The sequence below is a fragment of the Lycium barbarum genome, chromosome 7 (assembly GCF_019175385.1).
Source record: "Lycium barbarum isolate Lr01 chromosome 7, ASM1917538v2, whole genome shotgun sequence".
NCBI lineage: Eukaryota > Viridiplantae > Streptophyta > Magnoliopsida > Solanales > Solanaceae > Lycium > Lycium barbarum.
The window spans coordinates 99714732-99740872 of record NC_083343.1 but is presented as its reverse complement, the minus strand read 5'-3'; the positions used below and the strand labels follow the sequence as shown (position 1 = coordinate 99740872).

The 26141-nt window shown below is 36.7% G+C and overlaps 2 protein-coding genes across 5 annotated transcripts; one reads left to right on the top strand and one right to left on the bottom strand.

Annotated features, from left to right (window-relative positions):
- Window positions 1-1292: 1292 nt before the first annotated feature.
- LOC132601650 (receptor-like protein 9DC1) lies at window positions 1293-3841 on the bottom strand. The gene is made up of 6 exons (XM_060314727.1): window positions 3346-3841; window positions 2874-3195; window positions 2623-2770; window positions 2253-2424; window positions 1839-2104; window positions 1293-1742 (listed from the first exon to the last, which is right to left on the bottom strand). The coding sequence occupies exons 1-6, from the start codon at window positions 3839-3841 to the stop codon at window positions 1293-1295; spliced, it is 1854 nt and encodes a 617-aa protein (XP_060170710.1).
- A 13334-nt stretch (window positions 3842-17175) lies between these two features.
- Window positions 17176-24766, top strand: LOC132603637 (factor of DNA methylation 1-like). 4 transcript variants are annotated; one of them, XM_060316774.1, is made up of 8 exons: window positions 17176-17400; window positions 20375-21275; window positions 21647-21828; window positions 22075-22164; window positions 22543-22830; window positions 23030-23248; window positions 24164-24398; window positions 24493-24766. In XM_060316774.1, exons 2-7 carry the CDS (start codon window positions 20375-20377, stop codon window positions 24389-24391), a joined length of 1908 nt encoding a protein of 635 aa, XP_060172757.1. In that variant the 5' UTR covers window positions 17176-17400; the 3' UTR covers window positions 24392-24398; window positions 24493-24766. The 4 variants fall into 4 exon arrangements, with proteins under 4 accessions (XP_060172757.1, XP_060172759.1, XP_060172756.1 ...); XM_060316776.1 differs by having other exon boundaries at window positions 24467-24766; XM_060316773.1 differs by having other exon boundaries at window positions 17177-17400; window positions 24522-24766.
- The last annotated feature ends 1375 nt before the right edge of the window (window positions 24767-26141 follow it).

The window sequence follows — 26141 nt, the reverse complement described above, 5'->3', positions numbered from 1 at the left end:
TTCATCATTGCATTGCATTGCCTCTTGGCTACTATTGTGATGATTCGGTGTTTTACTTGTCCAGTTGATTTCGGATTGGATATCTATTGAGACTTGGCATACTTGGGTTTAGATGCTTCAACCTAGGTGATGACGGATACTTATTGTTGATTGTGTTTGACTTATACTTGTTGATTTATCTGCCTATCCTGCTTTATTGTCTGAATTATGTTAGTTATACTTAGCCGGCCGATGATACCTACCAGTACTGTTGTTTTGTACTGACCTGCACTTGCTGCATTTTTTTTATGAATACCGAGTTCCAGGTTGGGTCTGCTTCCATCTCCCGTGGCTGACAGTAGCCATCAGTACAGTTTCATGTTTCCAGGGTGAGCACGAGACGTCCGCTGCCTTGAAGACTCCTCTTATTATGTCTTTCTTTTCCATTCTGAGACAGAGACAGATTTGATGTATTATTATATTCCAGACTTGTATATTTTTCATTAGATGCTCTTGTATGGATTAGACCAGGCCTTGGGTGTATTTCCTTATTTCCGCACTATTTTTGTTACAATATCATAAGACTTACATGATTATTCTCTTCCGCTTAAATTGATTTATTAGTTATGTCTTTACTTTCGTTGGGTTGAGGGTTCGCTTACAGAGGTGGAAAAGGTAAGTGCCCGCACGGCTAAGCCAAATTGGGTTGTGACATTGTTGAGATCTTGTTTTTGTGGTCACCTTGAGAAAGGTAGCCGCCACACTTGCGAGAAATATAGTCGTTTAGATTTTGCAAGTGTTAGGTCAAATAATCCCAACATGTTGTATATTTATGAGACCAAATAGAGAGCATGTGAGAAACATGTGACCATAGATGGTGATTTTTCAAGGGCTTTTAGCTTTTAGCTTTTAGCATACATACAGTTGTGCTGTTGCAGTTCTGCCTGAACAATTGCAGCAGCTTTACAGCTGTTAAGTACCGTGCAGTACTCCCATGGGACCTGATGGAGGACCTGGTCCTTGGCTCGTTTGTCAAATCATCAAAACTATGAAATTCTATGACTCATCACGTCGCATGTTATATATAGTTAAAACTTTTACTACCTTAAAGCATCAACTAAAGCTAATCCTTTTCAAAATCTTCTATTTATTGAAATTATTGGAAGTACAAATGTGCTCAGTATAGATCTTCGATTAATTGTTATAACAAAAGCATAAATACTAAATACGTTCAATAAACTAAAAGATCAGCATAGATATTAACTTGAATACTTGAAGTTCTGAAATCAAATCTTGCTCAATTAGTAACTTGCCTAGAAGTGATTATTTCGTCTTCTATAATTCCTTTGACGTTGTTGCTTCTTTCTCCTTCGCATAATAATTCTGTGCTCCAATTCTTTAATGATTCTTGCAAGCCATTTCGAATTTCCAGTTGAAACCATGAAATATATTATGGATAACCCAATACATAGTCCATTTACATAGCCCATAAGAGCAGCTTTCCAAAAATCATTGAGAAATTCAGAATTGTTTTCTTCATCATCTAGTGCGGGTAAGGTATAATTTGTCTCTGACACACGATCATGGCCACAACCTTCTGAGATTGGAAATCCACGTAACCCATCATTACTTTCATATGAATTGCTCTCAAAAGTATAAAATTGAAGTCCTTGAGAAATGCATCCTTGAAGATGATTGTGGGAGAGATTTAAGAATGCAAGAAAGGTAAGAGAAGCAAGTTGTTGTGGTATCTCTCTCGAAAGCTGGTTAAAAGAAAGGTCCAATGATTCGACTATAGATAAACTTCCAAGTGATGATGGTATATGACCTTACAATTCATTATGAGATAAACTCAACACCCGGAGCGCAATAAGATCTCCCATATTACTTGGAATACGTCCTTCGAATCTGTTATTTGAAGGATCAATAGTGGTGTACAAATACAAGATTCTCACAATTTCACGCTCAGATCCCTTAGTTACAATAGTTACAGAATCTTGGTAATATCCATCACTCGGTGCCTTCATTGGTTGATCAATTATCCTCATCGCTTTCAAACGTTGAAACAGACTTGTTGGTAACTTTCCCATGAAGGCATTGTAAGAAAGATCTATGATACGAAGCTCTGCAAACATGTTCTCAATCTTTGAAGTTCTGATGGGTCTATGCAATTTATTTGATCTCAAGCTACAATCCAAAGCTAAAAGTTGTTGGAAGTGTCCCAGAAAGACTGTTGTGGTGCATATCCAAAACCTCGAGACTATGGATATTACCTAAGCATTGCGGAATTACTCCCTTCAAGTTATTTCTTGCCAAATCTAGTATTTTCAATGACATCAGATTGCAGATAAATGAAGGAATTTCCTCACCAAGATTATTTTCTGATATGAAGAAGATTGTTGTGGAATTTGGTGGAATAGGTAGTGACCCTTGAAGAAAATTTGACTGCAAATCAATAATATCTAGAGATTGAAGAGGAATAGAATCCACATATGTCAGCATGTTGTGGGATAGATTGCGATATGACATTGAAAGCATCAAATTAAACAATCCCAATCAGGAATTCTCCCTTGAATCTTGTTATTTGAAAGATCCAAGATAATAAGCTTCTTTGTGGACCTAAAAAAAATCCAGTTCTTTTACTTCACAACCGGACAATCTTAAGATCTCAAGAGACTCAGGAAAAATAAATTCAACTTCCTTCTCATTAGTCAATGAAATACTATTATATGAAAGATCAAGATCCGTAAGATTTTTGAGGTCTGAAAAGAGGCTGACATCCACATGAGCACTAAAATTATTCGATGAAAGATCAAGCAATGTTAGGTTCATAAGGTTTTGAATTGACTTGCAGTTGATTGCCTTGTAAGTCAAGAAAGAATAATGAATTGTACTTGAAATCCTCAAGCTGACCAGAAAAGTGCTTATTCCGCAAGTTTAATAAACGTAATGATGAAAGGGAGAACATCCATGATGGTATAGGCCCCCAAATATTGCAATATTGAAGTGTCAAAGAACCCATTAAAATTAGATAGCCAAAAGAATCAGGAAAATTATCATAAAAATTCACATAACTAAGATCTAACATCATGAGAGATGTACTGCTATTCCATTTGGTCTTTGGGAAAGAACCACTAAGCTGATCATTGTTTGATAAGTCAAGTATTTCTAGGTTGGACAGGTGAAAAATACTCTCAGGTATTATCCCATACAATCCTGTAAATCTCAGGCTCAGAGTTGTTAAGTGAGAAGGAAAATTAGGAGGAACGGTCGAAGAGATGTTTACTAAAGTAAGACCAAGCTCGCTTAATTGGGTCAAATTCTGAATGAGCATCTTAAAATCATGAGTTGCGAGTCTCAACTAACCCTCAAAATCACTTGCGAGATGAAGAGATTGTAACTTGGAAAGACGAGAGATTTCAGAAGGAATTTGACCTGAGAAATAGGAGGTGGAAAGATCAAGATACATCAAGATTGAAAACCTGCCAAATTTATGCGAGATGTCAGAACCAGAGAAGTTATTCCCAAAAAGGTGGATCCTTTGGAGATGAGAGAGTTGGAATAGGCTGCTATTGGAATCAATCACCCCAATAAGTTGGTTGCAACTGAGGTCAAGCTCAATAACATGGTTGGTCATCTCATTACATTTGACTTCATCCCAAAAGCAGCAATCTCTGCTCATATTCCATGAAGTAGTCTTTGTATAAGAGGAAAGGCAAATATCATTTGGGAGACCTACAGTAAGCAAATTCTTGAATTTTAGAAGGGAAATGCTTTCATCTTTGAGGCACAGAGATGAAGAAAAAGCAATTTGACAAAGAAAGACAATTAAGAGCAGAACTGAGAGTTGCCCGTAGCCCATGTTTGAATGACGGAGTTCGAAAGTGGGTAATGGAATTTTAGAAAAAGCTTTGCAAATATATATACTGAGAATGATTTTAGAAGGAATCCATGTTTGAATAAAAGAGTTCAAAAGTTTTCTTTGACTTGTCGAAGTTGCTGCTAATTAAGTACTGAGAACTGAGAAGGTATGTGCGTTAGACAATTTTATTTTATTTTTAAATTGAGCTAAAAGTACTATTTGTGTCAGCTAATTGTGAAATTCACACTTGATTGAATTTGTATATACTGTTAGATCTAGTTGGCTAAAATGATTAAATGAATACTTCTTCCTTTCACTTTTACTTGTTCATTATTCCAAAAATATATTTTCACTTTTACTTGTCCACTTTCATATATCAAGAGAAAAATAATTTATTTTTCTTGTTTTACCCTTAGCATTAATGGCTCATCCCAAATCATTTTTCAAATTCATTAAGGAGTCATACACCAATTAATATGGGTATTATGGTAAAATATACACTTCACTTATTATTTCTTAAGGGGTATGCAAAGTCCATAGTGGACAAGTAAAAGTGAACGGAGAGAGTACAACTAAGTTGTTACATGCCGGACAATAAAAATAAAAAAAGTTAATGCTTCTAACTCTTAACTCCGGATAATTCAAGTTGCAATGTTGATGCAATTGCTACAGCAAGAAAGTTATACTTGCATTTAAAAGTATAAACTCATTTCCTTGTTCTCAAAAGAAAAGAAAAAATACAAAGGTAATTTGAGTCAAGAAAAAGACCACTTATTTATGAATATTGAAAATTTTATTGTTTCTCAAGTCAATGCACAAGTCTTGCATAAGAAACCAAAAGTAGTAAAACATTACTTTGAATTAGGTCTTGTAATGTATTTGTCAGAAATAAATTGACTTCATATTTAGCGAGTCTCTTTATGAATAATTTGTTACTTGAAACATCATAGTTAAGTATTTTTAAATTTTAGCTACCTTGGTTAAATTGCTTAAATTGATATAAGCAGTGGGTGCAGGTAAATTTTTACTTGACTTTATATCTTCCCGTTCAGAAATCTAAATCCTATCTATGGGACCTCCCCTTCATGTCTACGTGAGGACTGAAGAACGAGTGAATCTTGTTTTAGGGTTTATGCCCATTGCCGATCATGCGGTCAGTTTTCCCGCTTTCGATTCCGAACTTCTTAAGCGAAAGTTTTCAGCTTGCTGACTAGGGTTGGCAGCTAAATTCAGTCTGAAGAATACAACATAAATGGTCAGTCAAATTTTATTTATTACACCAATGACTACTACTCCATAATACATGCTTTATCCTTCACTTCCACTTTTTTTTCAAAAAAAAAAAAATTATTACATAGACCAGGTAGGGGAAGGGGAAATGGAAGAAGGATTACATAGCTTTAGGAATCGCGTGTCCAATTTTTTTTTCTTACATCTATATAAAACCGCTTCTTTGAATTTTCAAGTCATCGAACGAGTCTTCCCGCTGATTCTCATAGAGGAATTAGGTAGGGAAAAGAATTATCACCATCCGCTTCTTTAATTTGAGGGACATGGCTTTGAACTTTCTTCTATGAAATAAATTACTGTACTTACGAACTTTATTATCAACAGAAAGAAGAAAGGGGAATAGAGGCAAAAATCAAGAACTAACTTCTGCATTCATATCAAATAATCAATCAATTCAAAGTTTGGAAAATGTTGTTATCCTCAATTCAATGCAGAAATCTTGTCAATGGAAATGTTAAATGATCGGGTCAATTTTATCTGATAAAATAATCTTTTAAAAAGTTTTCTTGTCCAAAATCAAAATCAAGCACTCAAAAAAGAAAAAAGAAAAAAAGTTCTCACACCAACTATCAGATTTCATAATTAAGCGTGTGCGGTTTAACAGTCAAATGATGTGGGTGAAAACTACAAGAGATCTGCAGGGATGAAATACACTAGTGATTTCTAAATGCTGAAATTGTGCTTTTGGTAGAGCTTTGGCGAGAATATTGGCAACATGGTCTTGAGTGCTAAGATAACGAGCAACCAAGGATTTATTCTTCACCTTTTCTTGGACAAAATGGAAGTCAATCTCTATGTGTTTGGTGAGTGAATAGAAGATACAATAAGCCGTTAAATAGGTAGCACTCAGGTTACCAAGTGCGCTCGGATTGCAGCAGTGGCCAGTGGAGGATACTCTGCCTCGGTACTAGAATGAGCAACTGCTCTCTGCTTCTTGGAAGCCCAGGATATTGAATGAGAACAATATCCTGCGACACTGAGTACATCGTGGTACCGAGAATCTCGTCTGACTAGAACTACTCCGAATTCTGGAATTGGAAACTCTGAGACTTTGGGGTGACCTAGAATAAGTAAGTCCATCAAATCTGAGTCTGGGAAACTGCGGAGGAGCACCACTTGTGAAACGAACTGAGTGCCTAGAGAATTGTTGCCTCGAATCACCCCTAAACTCATGATCAAACCCTGAAGAATTATCTTCCTTTCTCCAACCCCTGTTACCGTGGCCCATATCCTGCCGATGAGCTTGACTGGCAACCAATTGAGTCAGTAAAAGAATAGTCTGTCTCATCTCTTGGCCCGAGGCATCTGGGGGAGGAACGGGGGATGCTGGAGCTAAAGTTGAGGCTCCCCTTTGATCCTCGAAAGTGGGTGAAGTATGGGAAAAACGAGGTGGGGCCTTATTCTGGGGTTCGCCCTCCTCCATATATATAGAAGGCTCTTGATCGAGCCCTTCTTCAACCACCATCTTGCCCTTCTGGGCTGCAGTAGCTTTTCCCTTCATCAGCTTCGCTGAAATTATAACGCACCATTAGGGAGGGGATAATCTCATAATACAGCTCTATCGAACGATTTCTTATGATGAAAGATGGTCATTTTTCCTAAATGCCCTGTAGCCTCCTGTTTATTAGTGTGGCGCGCAACACACCATAAACAAGACTCTACTAGACACGGCTCGTAGACACTCCCTAGGATTGAACTGCTCTGATACCACTTTTGTCACGACCCAGCTAGGGGCCGCGACGGGTACCCGGGGCTAACCACCGAGCACCGCTCGTTCTATGACTTATCCTACTAATTTAGTGCTCTTTTAATCAATTTATATTCAAATCATAAAGAAATCATCTTTTGTTTGAAACATAAATACTTTTGTAAACATAAGCCTTTAGGCTATCAAAATAATATGCACGTATATGTATATAAATTTCTACATAATGGCAACCTTGGGAGACCACATAACCCACACTGCGTATCTACGAGCCTCTACTGGAGTACTAGACATATACATATATACACAAAAGCATAGACCGACTGGCACCTCCGAGATAGTGGAGTGCTCCTGTAAATCTGCTGATAGCTCCTATAGGTCTGCGCCGTCTCTCTGTCTACCTGTGGGCATGAACACAGCGTCCAAAGAAAACGGACGTCAGTACGAATATTGTACTGAGTATGTAAGGCATAACAATGAAAATACGTCAATGAGATAAAGGAAACATCAATAAGGAGCAAATGTATATGACTGTCACGTATAGAAGAAATAGCACATGCTGACTTACTTCATATCATATATTTCTGCGGAACGTGCAGCCCGATCTATGTGTCATCATATATAAATATATTGTCGCGGAACGAACGGCCCGATCCATATGTCATCATATATAAATATATTGTCGCGGAACGTACGGCCCGATCCATATATATAATATAGTATACTAGTGCCGAGGAACGTACGGCCCGATCCATCACCTATCTATCCCGCGTCCGGGCACCCCGCGTCCGGGATGAAATCATGATATGCCAGTTGTACAGGTGGCTATGCGTCTATAGCGCCTCACCTTTCCCCACTTCCCCTGAAAACATTTTCATATCATATATATATACATACATAATATACATAGCATGCAGGAGAACCCAAGGAAAAGCTATAACTCCATCGGAGTGACGTAAGGTCGAACACCTCCGGTTATATTATGGATTAATCATGATCATCATGTCTCACCTTGAAGGGACAATCATCATAAGGCGAGACTGTCAACGAAGACTAATATAAAAAGGGGACAGAAAATAGGGTCATAATCTTGTAAGAAGTCATTCTTTATACTTTTGGAAATCTTTAAGGAAATGTAGTCGTCATTCATGAATAAAAATCAAGGAGTCAATGGATGGCTCATCATTCTCATGTCATTTTTGAAATCGTAGGCTTGGAACCTTTAATCATAAAACCTTTCTCATCATATTCATCATCATCATTGAAAAACATGTCATCGTTATTATACTCATAGGTCACATGATCACAACCTTTGGATAGAGACTATGAATGTTTTGGAAAACCTTCATGGGTTAACAAGAAAGGAATCACGCTTTGGGATTGTAGACCTTTAGCCTTCGATAGTAAGGAAAATATGGAAGTGTTATGAAATCTTAACCCAAGGATCATGCCTTGAAAGGAAGGGATAAGCCTCACATACCTTCGTCGTCAACTATGCTATCGTTCTCTTGATTTCCTTTGATGTCACGTCTCTACCTTCAAGAGAGAATTCGCACCATCGTTAGTCAATCGATGAGAAGAACGCGCTACTAGTTCTAGGGAAAATTGGGCAGCGTTTCCTTTGTCCCTACTACATTTCCCATGATTCATTTCAACTACCAAACATTCCTAACAACACTCACAACATCGTAACAACAATCGTCATTTATTTGCATTTACCACATTCCACTATTTTTCTCCAATCTCTCCACATTTATGGGTTTTAGCTCATCATCACACTTTCTCATACATCACACCTATTTCATGGTTTACATGTCATTTATAACGTATTCATACTCGTAACACACTAACATTCATGATTCAATTCAAACCTTCACCCAAAAATGTCACTATTCACCTTTCATGACCCATTTCCTACACTCTTCTTCAATCCAAGCATTTTAACTTATCAACACTTTAATCATCATGAGAAAGTCATGAAACTTACCTTAGATAGTGATTGAACAAGTCTTGAGTGGAGTTCCCCTTCTAGCACCAAAACCCTACCTCACCTTCCTTAGGATTTTCTTGAAGAAGATAAATCTTACTTGAGTTTCATACACTTTGATTCCTGAATTTGATGTTGTTAATCTTGGTTTCCTTTGATTTTCTTGTGGATGAGATGTTAGAGAGAGTTCTAGAGGTTTTTAGGACCAAAAATGGTGAAAATAATGAGTTAGAAACGAAGTTGGTCTATATATAATGTTCTGGATCGACACAACCTGCGGCATGCTTCGCGAGTCGCGAGCATGATCCGCGAGTCGCAGGTGGTGTCGCGGAGCTTGCCAGCTGACCTACCCTCACTGGCACACTTTGCGATGAAACGGCGTGGTCGCGGGTCGTGTCCGCGAGTCACAGGTCATCCGCGAGTCGCGGATGGTGCCAGAAGGTGATATTTTTGCCCTGTAACAGTCTGTCGTAGAATGACCATAACTTTTGATTCCGCTATGCTGTGAAGGCTCACGACCTATGGTTGGAAAGATCTTTTAATTTTCTACAACGTTCATCCTGTGGTGTGTTTCCCAAATTCCAACTTTATAATGGTGTTTTGGCCCCTCCAAACCAGATCATTACGAAGATGTTTCCTTAACTCGCTCTTTTGGATGGCCTATGCTCATGTTTGGCTTATGGGTTCTTCTTGAAACTTACTTGGCACTTCATTACCAATATAAGGGACATTATAATTCTTTTCCAAAATGTCATTAAAACATCCTTAGTTCGATACTCGTAATAGTTCCTCGTCGGTCAGTTCACTGTGCACGAACGAAAATTTTCCGAGGTGTAACAATTACACTTAGATCATTCACATGGTATCAGAGCCTCTGCTATTTTTTAGAGATTCAAGTTGCCTTTTTCGGCGATAGATTTTTTGGTGACTGTTCCGGCATCTTCTTTGGTGATTGTTCCGGCATCTTCTTTTCTAGCTAGCAGACACTTCCAGCAAGTCTTTTCGGAAATCTCAAACTTTCATTGCGGGTTTGTGAGGGTCAACAATTTATTCTATCTTACCCATCACATTTCCTATAATTTACGGCGATCAGAAAAGTTTTCCGGCATCAGAAATACGAAACTGTCCTTTGCCTTTGATTTCCGGCAACCTTTGATGCCTCCACTAAGTCCTTTGTCTTGGAAGTTTCGTTGTTCGTTCCTTTTTAGGCGAAAACAGTCATCCTCGTCGACGTTTTCTTCCTTTTCCGGCGTAGTTCTCATTCAGTTCAGATCTGGAAAAATTCTCCCAGGTCTTTATTCTCATCCAGTTCAGATCTAGAAAACTTCTACGAGATCTTCATTTTCGTAGATTCATATCTGGAGAATTCTACCCATTTTAAGCAGGTCGAATCAAGAATTGAGTCGGATTTAGGGTGGGTTGGGTCCTAAATAAACCTAAATATTAATTATAATTTTTTAATTTTTTTCAGAGTTGTCATGCCATTAAATGGGTATCGGAAATTATATTCCGGCTAAAATGACAATGGAGGCTAAATAAGTGAAGTTAGATAACCATGGAAGCCAACTAGACAAAGTTGGATGACTTTTGAAAGAGAAAACAAAGTTGAGTGACTTTGGGGGCCAATTACTATAAATTGAGTGTTCATTCAGACATTCAATTCAAAGATTAATTTAATCCCCAAATTAGTAACGCTAGAAGTTCAATTTTCAAATCACCAAAAAAAAAAGGTAAAATAGACACCAATTCGAATCATCAATAGCTCCTAATATAATTGTGGAATTTGAAATTCTGTGACTATTTTTTATGGGAAATAACTCATATGTATGGCCCACACATCTAGTTTGCAGCCGATGTAACCCATTATATCATTCTTATATAGATAATGTATATGTTCTGTATAGCTATGTGGCCCAAGATAATGTATATGTTTTGTATAGCTATATATAAATATTGTATATATTTTGTATAATTATATATAAACACATAAAACCAACTCAAATTGCAGCGTATAGATAATGTATTTTTGTTATGTAAAGCTGTATATAAACATTACATATATTACAATGCCAAATATGAATCCTAGCAAACTATGAAACAAAGTGCGTTCTGTATAACCTTGTATAAACAGTGTACAATTATATATAAACATTGTATCCACATTGTTATACACAACATCAAAGGTGAACCAGGTCATCATCTTCATCAATTTTTCAGCTGCTCGAATCAGTTCAAACCAGTTCCAATCGCCAACAATCTATTTCCCAAAGGAGATTTCCGGATTTGGAATAACCCAAAGCACCGAGACCCCAACAATGGTGGCCTTCAGATTGCTAAATTTTCACCCTCAATAATCACCAAATTCATCTCAATCGAATCCCCAAATCGACTTCCTTGAGCTATTACCAACAAAATGAGATAATACTCATTCAAGATTTCACAACAAATTTTCAGATCTGGGCAAACCCAGATTTTTCGAAGTATGAGATAATGTATTGTATTTCGTCTTTTGACATTCTCTCCATTGACAAGTAGCTCGCATTTACTAGTGTATTGTCCTTTCAATCTTGTTATTTTATCTTTAATCCATGTCCCATTTGCTTCGTGTATCCAAATGACCAGAATGATATCTTTGGCATTCTAAGAGCTTAATTAGAACACAGAGAGATAACGATATCTTCGTCTCTTCTAAGAACCTAGAACACAGAGATAGAATTATATCTTCGTTTCTTCTAAGAGTTTTGAACACAGTGAGACAAAGAGATAAAGAGGGATGAGAGAATGGGTTATATGGGTAATAACTTAGGAATAGGGCCAAATTTCGTAAATTAGATCACTGATCGGTATTAGGCTATAATTATCTCTTTTTTAATTACAGGATTTTAAAAATAACTAGGGAAAAAAGAGACTGTGTGGCCATCAGAAATTTTAGTGGCTCAAATTTGACCTAAATGCCATGAGATAAACATTCGGCCCAAACTATTGACACAAGTAGCCTATCCATAGACCAACCCTAAATCTTTCGTCCCCTTTTCCCCAAAACATTGATGTCCTTACAAAAACTCTGCTCTTCATCCTCCTCATCTCTTTCTTGAAAGCTCTACTCTTCTTTGTCCTCCTCGTCTCTGAACCCCTTCTTCTTTGTTCATTATGCCGACTTACACAACAATAGCCTTCGAAAATCTACTTGAACCTGGTGTTCGACAATCCTATGAAAGCAACAGCTAAACGAGAGAAGGAGGAGAAAGAGGAGGAGCAGCAGAAAGAGCAGTAGAAACAGGAGGAGGAGGAGAAGTTTATTAAAAATTAAGGAGGAACAAAAGCTCTTTTCTTAAGATCTCTAGTTAATATTTTAAGTTAGAATTTTCAGAAGAAGTGCTTTTGTTCTTCATTAATTATTTTTTTTTATCACCTTAAGCTCCAAACTCAAACAAGAAGGAATACATTTTCTAAAAAGAGCTTTTCTTTGACCTTTTGAAAAGTTTTAATTCTAAATCCTAAATGTAAACCTTAAACCTTCAAACATAATGAGATATTAGATTAAAAATATGTTTTTTAAGGAAGTTTTTATTTTTCTTTCTTATTTAAAGAAAATGATCAGTCTACTATGTGTTGTTTGTACTTCATCCAAACTTAATTGGTATTTTTCAATTGTGGACTTGGCATGTTTATTCTAATATCAAACAATTTTTTCTTTTCACGTTTATTCCCTAACCACTGGCTAACTATTTTGCATATTTGGTTGTTTACATATTATGTAAAGTTGGTTAGCTAGCTAGTGTACCTTGTTATTTTTTGATTTATTATACTACTATTTATTACTAAAGGTATTGATATATGACTTCATAGAATGGGTGGAAATTTCCCCTATTCACAAACTACCATTATATGATGGATAATATGCAATATCCTGACACAAACTATACTTGAATATCTCCGTAGAACCAAAGACAACAGTCAGGACACCGATTACTCCCCATTTTCGTCCAAGCTCAGATGCACCAATTATGATAACGATGATCAGGAGCGGCTCAATTGGTGGCCTAAAGCCAAATCTTAATAAGAGGTCTCAAATATATACAATAAAACTAGTTTTTCAATGCGCCGCACGTGCATCTCGGGCACTGCACATGCATCCTGTGCATATACTACACAGACATCTTCTCCAACGATGACAGTTATAGATGAGAGCAATAACTAATTGACAACTAAGAAGAAGATTTCCAAAAGCATTCGAGATTTAGTTGAATTAATCAATATTATAGTGCCCTACTCAGAATTTTGAGAAAATAATGGAAGATTGATGGAAATTCCCCCTATTCACACTGATTAATTGCATAACATAAAACAGAGGGCATCGTTATCCCAATCCAAGGGGAGGGGAAGATCGCAGCATTTTTTCCACATGGATTAACACAATTAACTGATGTTCAGGTTTTATAGTCACTCCAAAAGAGGTTACATACGCAGTTAAAATGGCTAACACAAAGATTTTTAATTAAGAAACCTTGATGGTGGCAGATTGAATTCAAAACATACAAATTTGAGCTGAATCAATTAATTCTTTCAGCTATTCATTAAGAAAGATAAAAGGAACTGACAAAAGTTTAACGGACATTATATTCTACCATAGTGTTACTTGAATTCGGATAAAAGCTAATTACAGTCAGGGGCCGAGCCAGCCCTTCGGGTGTGGGTTCAGCTGAACCCTATAGCTTTGGTCCGGATCATATATTTGTATTAATTTTTTTTTTTATCAAATATGTACAAATTATTGATTTGAAACCCAGTAACTATAAAATATTAAAACCCCGAACCCACAAGCTTCAAATCCTGACTCCACCTCTGCTTACAGTATGCCGAAACTGCCAAACACTTTGAATTTTCAGAATGAAGTTGCATACTCAGTCTGAGGGGGAAATTAAGTACTATTTTCCGGAGGGTAGGGGTGTTTACACTGACACAAACTATACTTCCATATTTCCGTAGGGCCGACGACAGATAGGACACTGGTTACTCCCCGTTTCCCTCCAGCTCTGGATGCACCAATCATGAAAATAATGACGGCACGAGGGAACGACTCGGACGTTTTCTTCGACCTTGAAGGATTCCAAGCATATAGTGCAATCCCCCTCCCCAGAAAATTGTTCGAGGGGAAATGAGCTAACGATAACTGAACTGTAGTGGTCGACATCGTCAACGCCCTCACTTGGCCCTTGGTTTGAAGAGGAGGTTGTACCTCAAAAGCGTTATCAAGTAGCTGGGTTGGAGGCTGAGCAGTAACAGTGCCATCCTGACATGGTGTATGATCACGTATAAACCAAGTGTATAGGAAATACCCAACGATCAACAAGATATATACATACCCACCTGTAACAAATAAAGGCTTCCGTAGCAGTTCATATTTGGAGCCCTTACCGTAGTTCATATTTGGAGCCCTTACCTTACAATTCGGTGGATTGTGCGTCCGCCAGAGACTCGAGATGCAGAAAGGTGAAAGCTGCCACGTTGGTATGTATAGCCATATACTTGTGTGTGGGGTACTTGTTTTCTCTGAATTTTTGCGAAGATGGAAGGATCATCCAACTGAGACTACAGCAATGTGAGATGGTAGTCAGCTACTCAGCAAGAGTAAATGTAGGAGAGATGTATATAGGAGATCTGCTCATCAAGTGGTACTTTTTTCTTTTTTTAATTACTTTAATTGGTTAAGGATTTTACGTACTCTTTGTTCCTTTGTTTCTATTTGGATTTACTAAATAAGGAATCGACGAGGGGTTACTCAATGAAGAAAAGATGGAATTGATAGTATGAAATGAAATCGCTACACATGGGACGTAGTAGGAAAGATGAATTAAACTTGTATGGGTATGTGTTTTGAGATCATGCGCAGCTGATATGGGTATTTGACTAGCTAAATAAAGAACAAAGTTTGTTAGTACGTATTTTTTTTGCTTATTGCTCAATGTAACTTACAAATTGTTTGGATTACTATAATACTAAAGCACAGCTTACCACTGCATGAATTTTTTCTCTTCTTCGTCATACTAAAGCACAATATTTGGCTTTTTAGTTATTTTCTAGTCAATAATTTAATACTAATATATCCACCCATTAAGAAAAAAATGGTGCCAAGAATGGCAGTTAGCTTTCTCAAGGAGGTCTCAAATATATACAATAAAATTAGTTTCTGTGTGCGCCGCACATGCATCTCGTGCGTTGCACGTGCCTCCCGTGCGCCTCACGTGCATCTCATGTCAATTAGTAAAAATATTTTAAAATCACATAGTATATATTATTGTTAAACATGTGTGGGTACTGTGTATACATATGAAGTAAAATGAAATTAGTGCAAGCTCAAAATGATGAAGGATGATGCTATTTCTCCAACCTAAAAAAGTGTCCAAGCCTATACCACAATCCCCCTCTCCAGAAAATGATTTGGGGGGAAATGAGCTGACACTAATCGGACTGTAGTAGTCGACATCCTCAATACCCTCGCTTGACACACACACGTGTAAACCAAGTGTATAAGAAATACCCGACTATCAAAAAGATGAATATCTCCCTTGTAACAAATAAAGGCCTCTGTAGTAGTTCATAGGTAGAGCCCTTATCATCTCTATTTGTACATTGACGAAGCTAAGACTTTCCATGGCTTCATCTTGAGAAGAAAATATAACCCACCCAGCGTACATAAGTATGTGACCTTTAGAAGGGGAACTGATGTGGGATATATGGAAGAGCTAGAATCCTCATCAGCTAAGCAACAGTTTTGTTGGTTATCTATGACGAGAACCAAATTTAGTTTATTCAACCGATTCTTGGGCTCCTTCAAAATATTACAGTAGGCTTTATATGAATGCACTAGCTTTTCAAAAGTGTACAGTATCTGATCATGTCCCATATATGAATGAAGGTAAATGAAGAGTGGTTATATACATATAAGAGGGATTCTAGCTAAATAAAGAAGAAAAATTTGTTAGTATTTGTTTTGCTTATGGCTCAATGTAACTTACAAATTGTATGGATTACTAAAAATACTAAAGCACAACTTTTCCACCGCATGGATTTTTTCTCTTCTTCGTCATTAATTATTCCTCTCCCTTTCATACGAAATTCTCTATAAAGAAAGTTGCTTTTCTTCCTTCTTCTTCTTCTTTTTTGTTCTGCCTTTTCCCCCATTATTGGTGTTTTTTCCATAATTCTTATTTTAGTTACAAATATTTTTTTGAAGAATTTTCATAGTTTAGGAAGTGGGAATAAGGTATTATTTGTGAGCAGTACTTAAAGATATACTCTTATTACAATAATAATCTGTAGAAGGTACTATAAATTCCTACAAGCTAATATAGACATACAAGAAGAAGAAGAGGAGGAGGGGATAAGGAGGTCCGAGTATAAAGTAAACATTATTGTTGAATAGTTGATGCACTATTTTTTTGTTACTCTTTGTTTGCAAGGCCTTTAGTTATAATGTGAATTTTTCTTTTTGGTAACTATAGTTTGAATTCAAATGTAATGATCTTGCCTTTCATTTTGCTTGTAAATGCCCTATTTTGAATTTTAGAAATTATTATACTGTTCGCATTTGATTAAAACTAAAATGAATAATTGAGAAGGTATAATTATCTTCATGATCTCAAAACAAAATATAATTCATCTCGAACAATTAATAGATAATTTATGCATATGCAAACTATATGACAAAGGGAACCTTCAAGAAGTATCCCCAAAATATGTATAATAATTATACATTTATTAGACACAAATTAAACAACAATGATACGTTTTCTATATACCTGCCGTCAGAATACATATTCTACACAACAATAATACCATTTTTATATGTATGATACATTTTCTACACATATACAGTAGTGATCCATATTCAATACAACAATGACAGTTTCTATACATATTGTTGGAATTAGTTGAAAAAGCTACGAAATGGAAATATTTTGAAAAAACTAAAAAATACTCTCTCTGGTTCAAAAAGAGTGTCCACTTAGCCTTTATTTTTTTGATTCAAAAAGAGTGCCCACTTACTAAATTGAGAAAGAATTAGTCATATATTTTCAGATTTGTCCTTATTAAGTGTTAAGTACTGACCAAATTCCAATACCTACTTAATTAGAAAAAGTTTAGTCAAAATACATTTTTGTCTAAGAGTTGGTAGAGTGTGCAAATGGATCAATGGACACTCTTTTTGAATTGGAGAGAGTATTTTAAACTTCTTGAGTCATGCGGTTGCCAATAGTTTCACCCGGATGGTCATTTATGTTTTTTTTTCCCCCTATTTATTTGTGAATTTTACAAGTTCTTATCTAACTTCCAAATTGGGCTCACAATGAGTCCACCAAGTGAGTGATTAAAAAGCCCAATGATGCAATTGGTAGTAGGGGTACGCGAGAATCAGCTCGCCATGCCTCGAAAATTACAGTTAGCAATGTCAGTGTCCGTTTGTCGGCAATTACAGTGAAGTAATTGCATATCATTTCTGAAGTTCAGTCAATTCTTTCCTTCTCACTAAACCCTCTTTTTTTTACAAAGATTTTCCAGTCGATTTCATAAAAGGTATGAAAATGTAGAAAAATAAGAATTTTTTATCTCTCAAAGGGTTATGTTTTGTGCATTAATTTTCTTGCTTTCTGCTTATCTGAAACATTTTCCATTTATCTTATCTTTTCTTTTTTTCCTTCATTTTTTGTTATGTCAGCTACTTAAACTAGTTAGGGTTAGCTATATCCAAATAATTTTGTCTTAAAAGACAAAATAGGGATACTCAAAGCTAGATGTTCTCTCTAACTAGGTGTTGGGTAATATTGAGTTGATGTTTGCTTTAAAAAAAGAGTATTTGAAGTTGAAGGTGGAAGAAAGAGTATTTTTTCAAGGTTCAGGGTGTGTTTGGTATGAAGAAAATGTTTTCATGGAAAACAAGTGGGTTTCGTCACTTATTTTCTAGTCTTTGTTAAGAAAGCAAAATAATACTCCCTTGATCCCTTCCTCTATTTTTACTTGTCCTCTATACTAAAATAGATCCTTTTTTTTTCATCATACTAAAAATAGATCTCTATACTAAAGTAGATGTTCACTTTTACTTATCCGGTTTGAAAAATCAAGAGATAATTAACCATTATATACCTATTTTACCCTTATTATGAATGATTGAGTTGGAAACTTCAAGAAATTGTTAGTGGTTGCACAACTTTTAAAGTATGTTTGATTAATTTCAGCCATTAGATGACTTAATAATAATTAGGGGTAATGTAATAAAATTGTTATTCTATTTATGACTCCTTAAGGGTCATTTTCCTCATTTCTGAGGAACTTGTTTTCCTAAACAAAATGTTTTCCAAAACATTTTGACCAACCAAACTTGAGAAAATTGGAAAATATTTTCTCGAAAATGTTTTCCTCCATACCAAACGCACTCCTAATTCAGCATGAAGTTCAATATTTGCGAATATTGAATAGTGATTCATGCCCAAACAAGCCCTAATTCTCATAGTTACCTGCACTATTATACAAGCCCCTTAGATGAACTAACACTTAGTCCCAGCTAGTTAGTACTGCAATATATGGATTTTTCCTTATTTTTTGTAATTCTTAGTGGGTTGGGGTTTGGGAGTAGCAATGGCTTAAATGATTTTAAGCTCCATAGGTGCTGTGGTGACTGGGATTTGATACAACTAAGTTTGAGACTCTTCAATAAAGATTTTACGTTCATACCAGTGGTAGTAGCATTATTCTCGTAGTTCCTTGCTCTTCGATTTCTGGTACTACTTGTTGTTTCTTGGGCTTCATTTATCGCATTATGTGGCTGTTGTAACTGCTATTTTTTTTTTTCCTGAGTGCTATGTAATGCTCTCCTCTCCCTATTATTTGCTATGTCCGCTTTATTCTATATTTTCCTTTTCTAATTGCTTTGATATGCGTTACTTGAGCTGAGGGTCTTTCGGAAACAGCCTCTCTACCTCCACGAGGCAGGGGTACACTCGACCCCACCTGTGGGATTACACTGGGTATGTTGTTGTTGTTGTAACTTTTGTTAGCTCTTAAATTTCTTCCAGAAAATATCAATTTTGTGTTGTTTGGGACTGAGACGTAGTTGTTATGCTGTTGTTTCCACAAGTTTTTTTTTTTTGGTCTATTCCTGGTCCATCTAAAACATTGGAGGTACTTTTGCCTGAGTTTGCTATGTAGACCTTCTTACCAGTAGTATTAGCACTATTCTTATAGTTTCTAGTTCTTCAATTTTGTTACCACCTGTGTTTCTTGTGCTTAGGTTATCGCATTATTTCTTTGTTGTTATTGTTCTTTTTTCTGAATGCTAATGCTATGTACTGCTTTCGATTTCGCCTTATTTCGTTGTTGTTATTGCTTTCATTTCTGCATTCCCTTTTTTAAACTGCTTTGAAATGCTTTACTTAAGCCGAGGATATATCGGAATCAGCCTCTCTATCTCTACGAGGTAGGGGTAAAGTCTGCGTACCCTCTACCCTCACCGGGATTACATTGGATATGTTGTAATTGTTGTTGTTGCTATGTAGACCTTTTGATTATGAGTACCTCTACCTTTGTTCAATGGTCAAATTATAGTGATCTTAATATGGCAGGGTAGATATTTTCAGCATGCATTAATCAAGTCATTTTCAGGGGAAATATTGTAGATTATTAGCTAATATCTAGGTAGTTTCTTCCTTACTATCCATCCTTTTAGGATTCAGATTCCAAAGAGAACCAACCTCAGAAGAAAGGCTATGATTGTTTTCAGTCCGTGCTGTCAACTGCATTTTAACCTTGAACTAGGCTTATAGATTGTTGGTACTTTGCTTTGTTGTTTTTGGGATATGTATGGTAAATGGATCTTTTATCTTGTTTTTGTTTGCTTCATTGTTCTACTAATTATTTATGAGTTGAAAGTTATGATTTTTCCTAGTCTAAATGAACTGTAACAAGAGTGTTTTCAATGATGCTGCTGGTAGGATTAAGTCTGGAAATCTGAACTTGTTGCAAGCAGGCAAGCAGTTCCATAAAACTTCCATACATGGATTTCAATTATTTTATCTCTTCAGATTCCTGATTTTCTGGAATTATTATGAGTTGCTATTTGGAACTGTAAATTAGAGTAGTTGGGACTATCACGTTTTGGTTCCACTATATCAGCACAAATCTGAAATTAGACTTAGTTTTCTTTTGTGAGAAACCATTGCTTGAAACAATCTCTTCTAACCATAAAACCATAATGTTCTCATCTTACAGTAGTATCACTTGTTAATAAGCTTGTGTTTGCGAGTTAAGGCGATCTTTTACATGATCTCTTTATAATATCTAATGTCTGGCTTTCATGATGTTCATCAGCTATGGACTCCTATGCAAACATACACAATTTCATGATGTTCATCAGTTTTCTGTGCTTGTTACTGTTTTGCAACATATTTATGTATGTGTATTTGTGTCCACAGCCACCATCTGCTGCTTCTAACACCTTCTGATATACTATTATCTTCTTCTCTGAAAATTGACTCTTGCTTTGTCTTTCAATCAGATGAGTAGCAGCTCGGATGAGGAATCAGATTTCAGTGATTCTGAGATCAATGATTATATAGAGAAACCGTATCAAGAACTGAGAGCTGGAAAATACAAAGTGAAGGGTCCAAATGGGTCTCTCAGATGCCCCTTTTGTGCTGGGAAGAAGAAGCAGGATTACAAGTACAAGGAACTGTTTGCACATGCTTCTGGTGTAGGTAAAGGTGCTGCCAGTAGACGTGCAAAACAAAAAGCCAACCACTTGGCACTTGCAAAGTACTTGGAATCTGACCTAGCAAATGAGGCTGAACCAGTACCCCCACGTGCTGTCACACCAGCAGAGTGCACAGAAGCTGAACAAAAAGAAGTATTTTGCTGGCCTTGGATAGGGGTTATTGTCAATATATCAAAAGAAAAAGCAGATGGAGAATCTGTGGAGGACAAGGAGTATTGGTTGAAAAAGTTCTCCTTGTATAAGCCCTTGGAAATTATGTTTTTCCATGATAACCAAGCGCAGGTATCTGAAGTTATTGTGACATTTGATAGGGATTGGACCGGTTTCAATAATGCAATGCAATTTGAGAAATCCTTTGAAGCCAGACATTGCAGTAAAAAAGAATGGGTTGCCAATAGAAGTTTGCCTGGTTCAAATATTTATGGATGGGTTGCGCGGGAGGATGATTATGGAGCAGAAGGGGCAATAGGAGAATACCTGCGTGGAAAAGGGGAGTTAAAGACTATATTTGACCTGATGAAGGAAGAAACACAGGATAGAAATAAGGTTGTAGTTAGTCTAGCTAATGAGATTGATATGGAAAATGAAAATCTGGATGAGCTGCAGGTGCAGTTCAACTTAAAGACTTTGTCTCTTAGGCGGATGCTTGAGGAGAAAGACATACTACATCGCTCTTTCTTTGAAGGTTTCCAGTCATATAACCATCTTTTTTATTATTTCATTTGACTGTCTGATTAGATGTGAAAATTATGTTCCTTCTTTTTATGTGTTGGGAAATTGACGTTTTCCACTGATCAGATGAGAGTACTTGGACTTAAAATTATACATCACGCATGTTCTCTATTGAAGTGTGTTTCATTTGTTTCTACATTCAATTTATTTTGAATGTATACAGGATTGCTTCAAAAAAACTAAGGGACTCTAGAGCATCATTTTGATATTATCAGGAATTCCAGAAAGTCTGTTTCTGGAGAAAAAAATGGGCCTAGTATGTTTGTATTTTGTAATTAAAGAAACTACCATCATACCTCCTATAACTGATATTTTTAAATACAGAAACAAGGAAGATGCAACGCCTTGCGCGGGAGCACGTGCAGAAGGTCCTACATGAGCAGGAGATGTTAAGTGTAGAGTTGGAGAAGAAGAAGAAGCAGCTAGATATTTGGAGCCGAGAATTGAACAAACGGGAAACTTTAACTGAAAGAGAAAAACTAAAGCTGGATGAGGAGAAGAAAAAGGTGATCAAAGTTCCAATATAAGTCAAAGTTGTCTGAGTTTTTGAATTACAATAATTTAAGTAGTTACACTCTTCTGGATTTTGGTGGTTGGCTTACTTGCCGCCGTATTGTTCTGAAGTAGAATAAAACTCTAAAGATTCCTGTTCTTTTTTTAAGAGAAGTTGTCCTGAAAAGTAGATTCAATGCTTTATAATTCACTTGCAAGTTACACTCAGCGGATCCTGAATATTGTTTGTGGACTTTCAGAATGACGAAAGAAACTCCGCACTTCAAATGGCCTCTGAAGAACAAAGAAAAGCTGATGAGAATGTGTTGAGACTAGTTGAAGAACATAAGGTGCTGTATTCATAACCTCCACCCCCCACTTTCCCCTTTCTCTCCCCTTCTGTTTTCACGCACATATGTGTGTGTGTGTGTGTGTGATTTTTATTACTATATTTATTAGGTTTTGCTTTTAGTACTGCTCCCCATCCTTCAAAACTGCCGTCTGTTTCTATAATTAAGTAGTTTGTTTCTAGAGGCATATTAGAAGATATGCAATATAGTGATGACGAAATAGAGATAGACTCAATAATAATATATATATATATATATATATATATATATATATAATTTCTTCCGCAAAAACCTGGCAATGGGGTTTTCTGCTACTGTTCTTTACATCACTCCAGTTATTCAATACTGTTTTAGTCATTAGTGCATTTAAATGTGCAGAGAGAGAAGGAGGCAGCTTTGAGAACGATTCTGGAGCTTGAAAGAAAGAATGATGCCAGGCAGAAGCTGGAAATGGAAATTGCAGAACTTAAAGGAAAACTAGAAGTTATGGAGCATCTAAGAGGTGATGATGATGCAGCTGTGCAAAATAAAATCAAGGAGATGAATGAGGAGCTGGTTGGGAAAATGGAAGAAATGGAAGACTTGGAGTCCTTGAATCAAACCCTTCTAGCAAAGGAGCGCCAGAGCAATGATGAGTTACAAAATGCTCGGCGCGCATTAATTACGGTATAATATTCAGTATTTCTGGAACTATGACAGTATGATTTTTATGTTATGATATGTGGTTAAAAATCTTGTGTTACTATTAGAAAAAAAAACTTGCAATGTGTTGAATAAGACCAGCATTTGATAGTATTGTAGTTTCTTCCTGTTAAAACATACCGCTTGTTAGAGGCTGAATCATTTGCAATTATCATCTTTTTAGGGAATGAATGAGATCTTGAGCAGTGGGCGCTCCCATATTGGGATAAAAAGAATGGGGGAAATCGATGAAAAGGCTTTTCGGAACGCATGCAAGCAAAGGTTCCCAAATGAGGAAGCTGAGATCAAGGCTTTAGAATTGTGTTCTCTTTGGCAGGAAAAAATAAAAAATTCTGATTGGCATCCATTTAAAACTTTCATGGTTGATGAGTCCAATGCTGAGGTGTGTTTCTTATGCCTGCTTGTTTTATTTTGTTATTGTTGCCAACTTTATTCTTATGCCTGCAAGGTGGGGGTTAGGTCTGCGTACACTCTACCCTCCCCAGATCCCACATGGTGGGATTATACCGGGCTTGTTGTTGTTGTTGTTGTTGTTGTTGTTGTTGTTGTTGTATTGTTGCCAACTTTATTCCTCTTAGGTTAAGAGCCATTTATTGCACATAAAGGTCCGACATAAAGAATTAAAGAATTTGTTTTATAAGGTAAATTAATTCTATTAATGCAGGAAAATTCCCCTATACAAGTATCCCAATAGTTTTAGAGCCTGCACAAAAACACTCTCTAACAAATACGCCCAATCTCATGGATGCACCAAAAAGAATGGAGGGGTTGGCCTGGTGGTAATTGGCTTGAGCCTTGGGGTGCTCCCTTTCAAGGTCTCAAGTTCGAAACCCACTGGGTGCAAACAATTTCTGAGGGCCATTGGACTGGGGTAAAACCCTGAATTACCCGTGGTGCACTTGCGGGAAACTCCTTGCCGAGGGCCTGTGCACCCCCGGGATTAGTCGGGGCTCAAAGAGACCCGGACACCCGGTGCTTAATCAAAAAAAAAAAAAGAATGGAGGACTTCTGTTGCCGGGTATTAGCTTCATGGATTTTTAACAACCACCGTCTTATATCTTTGGGTAAAGTTGTCAAAACTTAACTAGACCATAATCTTTAGTTACGTAAGGTAATAGCAAAAACAGAAAGCCAAACCCCTATTCGATGCCAGCCAAAAAGAGAATAGTTCGAGCCTGTCCCCTCTATTTTGTTATCTCCACAACGATCAGATAGAGAGAGAGAAGAGATAAAAGCATATTCCGTGCCATGCTGGCAGCCATTTTGAGTATCTAATTAATTTTTCTAGTAACTGCAGAAAGTGATCGATGAGGATGATGAGGCGCTAAAAACGCTCAAGGAGGAATGGGGAGATGAAATTTACAATGCAGTAACTGAAGCTCTAAAGGAGATTGAGGAATACAATCCCAGTGGCAGATATGTGATCGGTGAGCTGTGGAATTTCAAGGAACAAAGGAAAGCCACGCTCAAGGAAGCAATCAGCTTCATTTTCAAGCAATTGAAGACACAGAAGCGGAAGAGATGATAACAAGGTGCTCATATATTTTCTTCTCTATCTGCTTACTTCTTAACTTGCTTTGTTTCATGCATTGTAATGCAGTATCTCGTTCGTGGTTGATTTCATAGTTGCTGATGATGTTGGGACTCTTTGGCAGATGCTATGGGAGTTTACACGGTGAAAATTGGACATCTCTCTATGATATTAGTCTGCAACTAGCACTTAAAACATTCTTCATGGCGGTTGTAAACTTTGTATCTCTGATTAAGTAGTGAAACATCATTTTCCGTGTGACTGTACCAAGGATATTCCAAACTGATGACTGCTGTGTCTAAGATTAGCAAATGTGTGACACTAAAACTTATATCTGTTTGAGTTGATAATATGTTTGCCTGGGAAAAAGCTACACAGTGATCGGCTCCTAGGGGCTTTGACTCAACAGAAAAGGTGGTACAGTATGGGACGTGTGGTAGGCGCATGCCACAAGTTCGAATCATGACTAGTGAACCAAACCTGTTCTTTAAGTAGAAAAGGTAGAGGGTAGAGCCTATTATCTACCGAATACCTGTTATATTGATTACTCAAGAATGAGTCCCTGCACTAAATTCAAACATTAGCCGCCTCAATTTTCCGATCTACGGATTTCTGCACGCCCATTCGCCATGAAGGTTGGAGCATGATTCAAACTTTCGAAGGGTGGCTCAGGTTTTGAAAATTAACGTTTGAAGAAGGATTTCGAACTTAACGTAAAGAGTCATCAGTTTAATAGTTGTGATTGAATTTTGAGGTGTGATTTGTGTTCCCTTCCCCTCAGAGAGTGACTATATTACTTTTTGAATGATACCAAAAGAGTTTTGGGTTAAAATTGTCCCTTATCTATGGGAGTAGGTTCATTTTGGTCCCTCAAATATTAGTCTGAGCATATTTGATCCCTTTTCTATGGGAGTAGGTTCATGTTGGTCCCTTAAATATAACGTTAAGCATATTTAATATCTCAACCATGCTACGGTGGGGCACTTTTGGTTCTCCTAATAGAATTTGTTAAAAAAGTAACGGTGTTAAATTCATGTGACACTCACGTGACTTGTATAAGGCTAAACCCATTAGACAAAAATACTAAACTCATTCGGCTCTCTCCCTAACTTCATATGAAGAAATACTTCACCAGAAAAAGCCCTAGCCTTTCTGTAGAAAGCTTCAATTGGCTGGAAGGAGAAGTTGATTTTTTTAAAACAGGCAGAAACTTTATCTAATATATTAAAATTTGCATTCACATGCTTTTGAAAAAAAATTGGAGCGGTTTCACCAATTATGATAATTTATAACAGTTGTTAAAAAGAATTTGATTTTTTAAATATTTAACAAAAATAACTTTATATTCACATGCTTCCAAAATAAGTGGAACGATTTCATGTGTGCTGTCAGATTACCGTTTAAGGGTTGGTTACCAACCATATGATCCAAATATTATGAGTTGCTTTGCTAATATCTTATACGAGTTGCATTTTTTAGAGAAATGTCATTACTATTTTGTCTGATGGGTTTAGCCTTTTACGAGTCACGTAAGTGCCACATGGGTTTAGCGCCATTACTTTTTAAACAGGTTCTATTAGGGGAACCAAAAGTGTCTCACCTTAGCATAGTTAAGGGACTAAATATGCTTGACGTTATATTTGAGGGACCAAAATGAACCTACTCCCATAGATAAGGGACAATTTTAATCCAAAACTTGATACCAAAACAATAAAGATGAACAAAGAGAGGGTCCGATCACGTC